The 11,071-nt window shown below is 36.5% G+C and overlaps 1 protein-coding gene across 1 annotated transcript in view; it reads right to left on the minus strand.

The window, feature by feature from the left end:
• Positions 1–5,029: 5,029 nt before the first annotated feature.
• LOC107680013 (myelin-associated glycoprotein-like) overlaps positions 5,030–11,071 on the minus strand; it is a 13,265-nt gene continuing 7,223 nt past the window's right edge. The window contains exons 5-8 of the mRNA XM_016475756.1: positions 10,638–10,955; positions 6,114–6,377; positions 5,414–5,682; positions 5,030–5,053 (exon numbers count right to left, since the gene is read on the minus strand). Coding sequence (XP_016331242.1) covers positions 5,030–5,053; positions 5,414–5,682; positions 6,114–6,377; positions 10,638–10,955 — 875 coding nt within the window. The remainder of the gene's footprint in view (positions 5,054–5,413; positions 5,683–6,113; positions 6,378–10,637; positions 10,956–11,071) is intronic.

The following is an 11,071-nucleotide window of genomic DNA, read 5'->3' on the forward strand; positions in this document are numbered from 1 at the left end:
GACGAACTGCAGTCAGGTCGAGACCCCGATGAGGACGACGAGCATGCAGATGAGCTTCCCTGAGACGGTTTCTGACAGTTTGTGCAGAAATTCTTTGGTTATGCAAACCGATTGTTGCAGCAACTGTCGGGGTGGCTGGTCTCAGATGATCTTGGAGGTGAAGATGCTGGATGTGGAGGCCCTGGGCTGGTGTGGTTACACGTGGTCTGCGGTTGTGAGGCCGGTTGGATGTACTGCCAAATTCTCTGAAACGCCTTTGGAGACGGCTTATGGTAGAGAAATGAACATTCAATTCACGGGCAACAGCTCTGGTGGACATATGCTAATATTGTTTATAAATAACCCCTAATGAAATACCACAAGACAAAGTATAAATGTTCAAGAAATGTAGCAAATTTTTATAATCATATTTTAAAAATGGACAATCTATACAGATGGTTGGACAGTAAAAAAATAGGGTGATAAGGGCAGAGTGGAAGAGTTGAGAGGATGGAGTATGGAAATGAAACAAAAGGCAAGTTTGGTGGGTTTACCATGGTAATACCTTGATACAGAATGATTACCACATTCATGTTATGGCATTCCAAGCCACTTTGAAGAATCGTACACTTGTTTTATGTCCAAAAAATGCCCCTGCTGAGACATAAAGCTGAGAGGAGTCTGTCAACAGCTCTTCCTCTGCTTCCTTCAGCTGTTTGTTAGTGCACATGTGGTTTTCAAAAACCAGCTGAACTTCAACTGAATTAATATGCGGTGAACCCAAAAAGTATGTGGACACAGTGTCACAATGTCTAAATGTCAATCAGTCATGATACAAAATGACAAAGATGCATCCGCAAACAAAGACTTTCTCAGAACTAACTTCCCTACTCCGTGCTTTATTTGTTAGCCTATGCCAGGGGTAGGCAAGTTCGGTCCTAGAGAGCCGCAGTCCCCAACTGCTATCAATGTGCTTTTAGTAGATGTGAGAAGACTGTTCTTGTCAAGTTCACACAAATATAGCAGTGAAACTACAGCACCATTCATCACATTAGTGTTTGACAGCCACAAAGAGTCAAAGTACTTTTTTGAGTTTGTTGTAAATAATATGTCTATTGTTTATTATTTAAACCCTAACAATTTCTTTTTTTTTTATGTTTTGTGTTAACGTATTTTAAATAAATGTCACTTTTTTGCTGTTGTTGTTTTCTCTGTATGACATGAAATCACAAAACTGGTGTAAGTTATTCTAAAAAAATATCAAATGTAACTAAATTTCTCCAGAATTTAACTTACAATTGACCGACTTTATTGACACAATGATAAATTGTTAACAAAATTAAACTAATGGGAACTGTGACTGCAGCTTCTGAACTTCACCATCATCTTCAGTATTAAAAATAAATGTGGCAGCACTATCAGCTTCCTGCTCAGCATTCACACATTTAGAAGAGCTTTTCAGATCCACTCTATTAAAAGTAACTTTTTTCTCCAGACCAAAAGTATCTTATACAGTCTAATCAGATCTTTGTGCACAAGAAAGAAGTGGCATATAAACCATTTCAGAAGAAGCTTGTCCAGAAGAACTAAAATAATAATAATAATAATAATAATAATTTAAAAGGTGTTTACTGGTTACATGTTATCTGCTATACTGGCTTAATTTACACACAACTATAAGCAAACCATTAGGCTACTGAATTACCAATAATGCCTTTTGAATTACATGTTATAAATGTGACATGTACTGTAACTTGCTGCTCAGCATTCACACATTAAGAAAAACTTTTCAAATCTTCTGTGAATAAAGGAACAGTTTTACTCCAGACCAAAATTCTGATACAGTCTAATAAGATCTTTGTGCAAAACAGAACACAGAGGCCCAAACAGAGCTCATCTGCATCATAAGCAGATAATTACATTTAGCAATTGGTTAAAAAAGTTTTTTGGTTAAAAAAAGAGAGAGAGAGAGAGAGAGAAGAGGTAATTAGGTAGTTAGTTGACATTTTAATGCCATGTCAGCAGCTGAGGTTAATTTGATAGCACCATTCACCTCAAGTCTGGTCTCTCCAGCTTAAGTGGGTATGTGTAATGCATATCCACTTAAAAAAATAAAGAGGTAATTAGGTAGTTAGTTGAGATTTTAATGCCATGTCAGCAGCTGAGGCTAATTTGGTAGCACCATTCACCTCAAGTCTGGTCTCTCCAGCTTAAGTGGGTATGTGTAATGCATATCCACTTAAAAAAATAATTTTTGCATTGTAATGCCATTAAAAAAACTACACTACAAATGCTACACACACATTTGTTTAATTATTTTTTAAAGTGTCAAAAGACTAAACCTACAAATCTTGCAGTAAAGCCATTTTCTCAACCAACTCCCTCTTCTATTTTAAAGACCAATTCACACTGCGCAGTCACCAAGATCATGAAACTTCTCAGACATTCCACGACCTGACAAACACCATTTGAGCATGTTCAACTAGTGAAAATGGGCTCTGACCAACTCCAACAGACACCGACGGGGGTAACACACTGATTCGACAACACCCGATGAACTGTCTGTTAACATTTGTCAATGTCTGTCTGTCTGTGCAATGTGAATTGGCCTTACAAAAACTTATACAAACAATCAAATGTAAATATGTACAAAAAATAAATGGTCCTGCTATAAGTAAACTAGCATTTAAAGTTAAAAAAAAAAAAGTTGCACAGACACCGGCAGTCACCAAGATCATGAAACTTCTCAGTCATTCCACGACCTGACAAACACCATTTGAGCATGTTCAACTAGTGAAAATGGGCTCTGACCAACTCCAACAGACGTCGACGGGGGTAACACACTGATTCGACAACACCCGATGAACTGTCTGTTAACATTTGTCAATGTCTGTCTGTCTGTGCAATGTGAATTGGCCTTACAAAAACTTATACAAACAATCAAATGTAAATATGTACAAAAAATAAATGGTCCTGCTATAAGTAAACTAGCATTTAAAGTTAAAAAAAAAAAAGTGATGAGAGAATTTAATACAAGCATACCAGAAATGAGAAAACAGTCTGCCCTGTGTAGTTACAGTTGCTGAATTAGTTACACAACATACAAATGATAACATATATTGCAACTTTCCATTTCTCAACATAAATCCTGTATTTTCTGTGATTGTTTTGGCAAATAGGGCTATATAGACTTTAAGGTTTACAGCTGTTCACACTAATGAAATATATATATAACATTACACCCTGATCTGAAGTTGATACAGTCTAATCAGATATGGATTAAATGCCATGTAAATATTATTAAAAATAAATTATTTAAAACAAAATCTTCTTAAAAAATAACAATAATAAAAGCATGGGTTACAGTGTGGTACATACACTCGAAGTAAATGGGACCAGTTTGTAAACATTAAAATACTCACTGTTTCAAGAGTATAGCCACAAAATGTAAAGAATATGCATTTTTGCATGATTTGAGTATTTTGTAAGATTTTATCCAATTATACAACTTTGTTGCAATGACAATGCAATGTAAGGGCAGGGCAATACTCCCTCCTCTCCAGCGACCAGTCACTCACATGAGATTAACAAAGGACAATGATTTAATTGGTTCCTGGTGGACAAAATCCCACCGTTTCACGCCAATGTGTGTCACAATGCCTCACTGTAACCTCCTTTTTTTTTTTTTTTTAAGAAAACAAGAGAGGAACTTGAAATATTCCTTAAATGGCTAAATTGTCTTTTGTCCACAGAAAAAATGCTATCGTATGACTATATACATAACTCAGAAGTTATATGGTGTTTTTACTTTTTTGGTTCTTTAGGAACTTGAAATATTCCTTAAATGGCTAAATTGTCTTTTGTCCACAGAAAAATGCTATCGTATGACTATATACATAACTCAGAAGTTATATGGTGTTTTTACTTTTTTGGTTCTTTTGGCTTCTGTTTCATGCTTGAAAGCTCCAGCTAATATTCATTGTAATTACATGACAAAACACTGATTGTGTGAGCAATTCTAGCTCAGATGGTGATATTTTCATATGTTGTGTCTTCTGATGGCTGGGAGAACACTGCTCCCATCTTTCTCTCCTGCTCTAGTATGGTTTGATTTTTCTCAGACTTCATTACAGCTGAGATGCCGCTGTTGAGCTGATCACCTCCTGTTGAGCTCTCTGCCTGTGATAGTCCACCAGGATAACATTGGACCACAACGTAGTCAGTTGTCAGCGAGGAGACGCCTCTGATCTCTTCTGACTCTGATTGGATGTTTGTGAAGTCAATGGAGGCATAATGGAGTTCTTTCTCAGCTCCAGTAGGAGACAGCATGGAATTATTGGCATAAACAGGGCTACTCTCATCCTCCTGTTGAACAGATGAAGAAATCAGCAGTGGAGAGCTGTGGTGTATTCTGCTTGTAAAACATTTATTTAACAGAACATTTTAAATGAACAGTGTACTTTGAGGGAACTCACCCTGTCAGTCAGAATCAGTCCAGTGCCACCGTCTCGTCTTGTGTTGCTTTCTCTTCTGAAAAATATATTTCCATGTGCCCATGATCAAAAAATATTGACATTAACATCAGCCATGTATGGATTTGAATTTTAACAAACAGGGTAAATGACTGGGGCAAAGAATTTTTAGAGTTGACATTATTTGCTTATTGTTTAAGTGAGGGTTTGGGAATATTTTTTGACCAAAGAGAACCCCCCCACGCCCACCCCTCCCTAAATTGTTCTAAGTTGTCTTGTATTGGTGACCTGTTTTAATATAGAACTTGGTCTATTTCTGTTAAAATAATTCAAAACTTTTTTAATTAACATTGGTAGGCCCCTGAGTAGTTCAATTGCTTAATTGCGTTGTTGACTTGTAGTGACCTTGGGCAATGTGAACATACCTTGCACAGATAAGTAAAATGCCACATATGATCATCATCAGAGAAGCCCCACCAGCAACTCCAACCAAAAAAAATAAATGGTGGAAACCTGATAATAATAATTAAAAAAAACAATAAAAAAACATGTTTTTGGAGAGCCACTAAAAGACATTTTCAGTTATATGAAATAAAAAGCATCTAATTCTAATAAAGCTATTGATTCCACTCCCTCCTACTCTCTAGAAGAATGATCTGAGTAGCAAGTTTGAATTGTGGTTAGTAACAAAACGGGTTTGTCTTGTAAGCAAAAGCACGTCTTTAAGCAAAAAAGAATGCTCTTTTACAGCTTTTCATACAGACATTTACATAAAAGTGTGTGATGTGTGAGGCATTTATCCTTTGCCCTTTCTCTAATGTAACAACTGGAAATGAACAACACCAACAGAACTGTTAAAATGTATAAATAATGGTATTTAAGATTATGCATCTGTAAATACATTAAACATTAAACCTTAAAAATCAATGTCTGTAAAACGTACCTGACACCTGAGGAGTGACATAAAACCATTGACTTGCAGTGCCATGAGTGTTGTTGCTGGCACACTGCAGAGTGGATGTGTGTGTGAGAGATTGATGAAGAGTGATGAAGCTCCTCAAGCCTGTGCTGCTCAATCGCTCTTCACTGATGAACGTGTTTGAAGAGTTAGTGACAGGACGTCCAGACAGATGCCACTCCAGTTCAGGAGAGGGATTCCCATCAGCCTCACAGAAACACACAGTTACATCAGTCCTGGTACAGCTGGAGGATGGAGAGATTTTAGGGGCATCTGAAAATATTAAAATAACAAAACAAAAAAAAAAACTGAATAACTACAATGATTCTGCTGCGGAACACAAAATAAGTTATTTTGAAAAATATTTCATCAACAGTCAGAAGAGTGCATTTGCAAAACAATCTAGCCTTACTGACTAGAATCCAGACTGGTCTGAAAGTCTGACGCTATGATATATACTGAAAAATCAATGTCCCTGCATTTAAATAAAACGTAAAAACAGCAATGTGGTAAGTTTAACTGGACAAATTAAAGGCCTTTTAATTATTATTTGGCCTTAAACTTAATAAAAATAAAAAATTTTATAGCTAGTAGCTATTACTGCATCGTAACACAATAACAGTGTCATAACTGTTCATTTTATAATTGACTTTAAATTTCTAATGAATGTGACAAGGTAAGATTGGCTGTTATGTAATACTCACACTGAATGTCCAGCATCACTGAAGAGTTTTGTGTGCCATGTTGGTTCTGAGCTGCACAGTGGTACCAGCCTCTGTGTTTCAGGTCGATCCTATCGAAGGTAAGAGTGTCTCCAGTCTGCAGCTGCTCCATCTGTCCTTCACTCTCTCTGGACCAGGTGTAGTTCACTGCTGGATTTGCATCACTGCTGCAGATCAGAGTCACTGAGCTGCCCTCCAACACAGAGCTGGAGGTATTCACTGAAGCTGATGTATTTTTAGGAGCATCTAAGAAGCAAAGATAAACGACTGATATAGGAAAACTAACTGGCTTACTGAGAAGGTTGAGCAGCTAATATTGCTGTCAGTTACTGTATACAGTGGCCTAATTATTTAGACATAATATATGAATGCATTTGCATTAGGTAACAAAATATCAAAACAAGTGGCTTTTATTTTAAGGTTGATGCTATTTGGTTTGATATTTTTGTTATTTAATGTGATAATACACAGACATGTTGTGTGGTTGAAGTGTCCAAACGTGTTCAAATATGTTTTGGGGTCACTGTGTATATATTTTCACCCTATTATTCATATAAAGAGACAGTTTCACCATTTACTGACTCTCATGACAATCCAAACTGTTTGCATGTTGTTCTTTTGTGGAATACAAAATAAGTTATTTTGAAAACTATTTCATTTGTTCATTCAATGTAAGTCGAATGGGTACAATGCTGCTTTGGACCCCCCTGACGCTATAGTGCTGATGCATCAACAGTCAGAAAAGTGCATTTGCAAAACTTACCGACTAGAATCCAGACTGGTCTGAAAGTCTGAAGCTACAATATATTGTAAAATCTAATTAGTCAGGCTTACTTAAAAAAAGCATGCAAACCAATTGCCTTAAAAAAAACTAAGTAAAGTGAAATAGGAATAGTATGTTTGTACTGACAAATGCTTAGTATAGTTCACTTACACGAGAGTTCTAGTAACTAAAAAAGAACTGTAGGGAGTACTTGATAATTTACTTTAGGTTTACTCTTGACTTAGTATAGCTACCCAGAATTACTAACTCCCAGAGTGCATTGCGGCATGAATAAATTATGCAATTGCTTTATTTTACTGTTTTTTTTTTTTTATTTGTCAATTTTATTTGCTGTCTTGTGTCAGTAGTAGCACAACAAAAAGAGCAAATAAAACGGCTATTGTTACAATTAATAAAATTAATTACATTTAATTGTTACCATTGTTGTGTTTTGCATGTTGAAGTCTGTGTGTGACTCAAGCATGGTCGATTGCAAGATATTGCCACAAATAATAAAGGATTATATCAATCCAATTAAAAGTTTCACAAGGTGTTTTTGAAAAACAGTAAAATTGTAAAAGATCATTAATCAACATGAAAAATACGCTAGCTAATGATTTAATTAGAAGTTAGGTCACATTCCAAAAGCAACCTATTTATTACTTCCCTTCCTTTGAAACCAAATAACTGTGATTTCATATTGCATTAATAGGAAGAGAATTATAGCAATATAAATGAAGTTCCAAGTGCCCAACCAAAGAGAGCACTAATCACTATAATGGTGAATTCAAACAAAAACATTTTTTTTAGGAAAATCAACATCAATTTATGAAGTCAGCTTATGTGATGTTCTCTCAAATTTTTCAGTTGTATTGACAATTCAACATTCAAGATGACTTTGGGAAACAAGTGAATGCAACTAGAGAAAGATAACAGCAGAAGTGGAGGAAATGAGTGAAAAGTCTATTAAGAATTGCCCCGCCACAAAAACTCTTTTTCTTCTTCTTCTTCATCTTCTTCTGTTGTTATGTTGCACATTAGGAACATATTAGTGCACTGCTGCCTCTCACTGGTGTATTAATGTCATTGTTTCCTTTGTGGCTACTTGATTCTTTTAAGTAAGCATCACTCAAAGCAGTACGTAAATTGTTTTATTTGCCTTGAAATTAACTGTAACTTAATAAAACCTAGTAAGTATAACAACTAAGTAAAGATAACTAATTATATCTAAGTAAGGGAAACTATTGGATTTTACAGTGTATATACTGAAAAATCAATGTCCCTGCATTTAAATAAAACGTTCAAACAGCAATGTGGTAAGTTTAACTGGACAAATTAAAGGCCTTTTAATTATTATTTGGCCTTAAACGTAATAAAGATCAACACTTTTATAGCTAGTAGCTATTATTGCATCACAACACAATAACAGTGTCATAACTGTTCATTTTATAATTTACTTTACGTTGGTAATGAATGTGACAAGGTAAGATTGGCTGTTATGTAATACTCACACTGAATGTTCAGCATCACTGAAGAGTTTTGTGTGCCATGTTGGTTCTGAGCTGTACAGTGGTACCAGCCTCTGTGTTTCAGGTCGATCCTATCGAAGGTAAGAGTGTCTCCAGTCTGCAGCTGCTCCATCTGTCCTTCACTCTCTCTGGACCAGGTGTAGTTCACTGCTGGATTTGCATCACTTCTGCAGATCAGAGTCACTGAACTGCCCTCCAACACAGAGCTGGAGGTATTCACTGAAGCTGATGTATTTTTAGGAGCATCTAAGAAGCAAAAATAAAAGATTGATATTGCAAAACTAACTGGCTTACTGAGAAGGTTGAGTAGCTAATATTGCTGTCAGTTACTGTATACAATGGCCTACTTATTTAGACATAATATATGAATGCATTTGCATTAGGTAACAAAATATCAAAACAAGTGGCATTTATTTTAAGGTAGATGCTATTTGGTTTGATATTTTTGTTATTTAATGTGATAATACCCAGACATGTTGTGTGGCTGAAGTGTCCAAACATGTTCAAATATGTTTTGGGGCCACTGTGTATATACATTTTCACCCTATTATTCATATAAAGAGACAGTTTCACCATTTACTGACTCTCATGACAATCCAAACCGTGTGCAACACAGAGCTGGAGGTAATCCCTGAAATTGAAATGTTTTAAGGGGCATCTGAGAAGAAAAGACAAAAGATTGATAGAGGAAGGAATAACTGTATGAATGAGGTACTGCAGCGGTGGCGAACTCCGGTCCTGGAGAGCCGCAGCCCTGCAGAGTACAGCTCCAACCCTAATTAAACACACCTGAACAAGCTAATCAAGGTCTGAAGGGTTACGAGGAAGCTACAGGAAGGTGGGTTTTAATTAGGGTTGGAGCTGTACTCTGCAGGGCTGCGGCTCTCCAGGACCGACGTTCGCCACCCCTGAGGTACTGTGTGAAATTTATGAAAAAGTATTGAGATGCAAGCTTCATTTAATGCATTTGCATGATGATATTTAGACATTATGTGTGGCTGAAGTGTCCAGAACTGTTCAAATATTTTGGGGCCACTGTGTATATATATAGGGTTCAAAAGTTTCTATATATATATACTTATGATCTCTGTTTTACTACTGGCTCTGTCTTCCTCACACTGGTTAGAAAAGCGTGATGGTAACTGTGAAAAAAATGTGTTTTTTTGTCACAGTTAAGATCACACTTTTCTAACCAGTGTGAGGAAGACAGAGCCAGTACTAAAACAGAGATCATAAGTAGGCCTACAGTGGCATGCGAAAGTTTGGGAACCCCTTGGAGAATCTTTGAAAATGTGAATAATTTTAACAAAATAAGAGAGATCATAAAAATGCATGTTATTTTTTATTTATTACGTCCTGAGTAAGATATTTTACATAAAAGATGAACCCTTCGTTCTTAATACTGTGTGTGGTTACCTGGATAGTCCACGACTGTATTTTTGTTTTGTGATGGTTGTTCATGAGTCCCTTGTTTGTTCTGAACAGTTAAACTGAGCACTGTTCTTCATAAAAATCCTCCAGGTCCTGCAGATTCTTCAGTTTTCCAGAATCTTTTGCATATTTGAACCCTTTCCAGCAGTGACTGATATATTGAGATCCATCTTTTCACACTGAGGACAATTTAGGGACTCAAACACAACTATGAAAAAAGTCCCTCAATTGAGTCCCTCAATTGTTCTCAGTGTGAAAAGATGGATCTCAAAATCATACAATTAAAATTATAATTTTGTTCAAATTATTCACAATTTCACAGATTCTGCAAGGGGTTCCCAAACTTTCGCATGCCACTGTATATATATATATAACAGATGTGTAACACTGGATAATTTTTCTCAATAAATAAATGACAAAGTATATATTTTTCCCTCATTTGTTTTATTGGGTTCTCTGTCTACTTTCAGGACAGGTGTGAAAATGAAAGAAATATATATATGTTTCTTAGGGGTGGAACGGTTCGCGGAAAAAAATCGAACCGTACGGTTCTCCACACATGGTTCGGCACACGCTAGGACCGCGGTTCAACTTAAATCTGACAACGCATCTGTAATATGGTTTGCTATAAATAACACATAAAACAAACAGGGTTCGGATGTGTTTTTAGGCGAATCTGAAGGGAAAAAATGGGTCTCACAATAAAAATCACAATAATATGATTGATATCCATAAAAATCACAATAATATGAAAACTAAAAAGCATCTCAAAGCCTCACTTACACTGAACATGTAATGTGATGCTGTCCTGTGCTGTTTTGTTCTCGTCCTGTAGCTGGTAGGTTATAGTGCAGGTGAAAGTGACTCTGTGCTGACGGTGAGTAGCAGTGAAGTTCAGATCAGAGATGAGCTCCTCTAGTCTGCTGCTCTCACTGAGGGGGATTCTGGGAGTGGAGCTCCATGTGAGAGTTGGTGGAGGAGAGGAGCAGAGAGTCTCAGCAGAGCAGCGCAGACTCACAGAGCTCCCCTCCAACACCTCCTCCTGATCCTGCACCTCCTTCTGCTCCACATACAGCTGCACTCTGGGTTTGGGGGGAGAGTCTGAAAAAGTAAAACGACAATGACGGCAACTTTTAAAACATTCATTTAACACATTTGTTTATAAATAATAGGCTCAAATCACTCACCAATCACATTTATAGTGGAGGTATTTACAG

Source organism: Sinocyclocheilus anshuiensis, unplaced genomic scaffold (genome assembly GCF_001515605.1).
Source record: "Sinocyclocheilus anshuiensis isolate Anshui unplaced genomic scaffold, SAMN03320099.WGS_v1.1 scaffold200, whole genome shotgun sequence".
Classification (NCBI taxonomy): Eukaryota; Metazoa; Chordata; class Actinopteri; order Cypriniformes; family Cyprinidae; genus Sinocyclocheilus; species Sinocyclocheilus anshuiensis.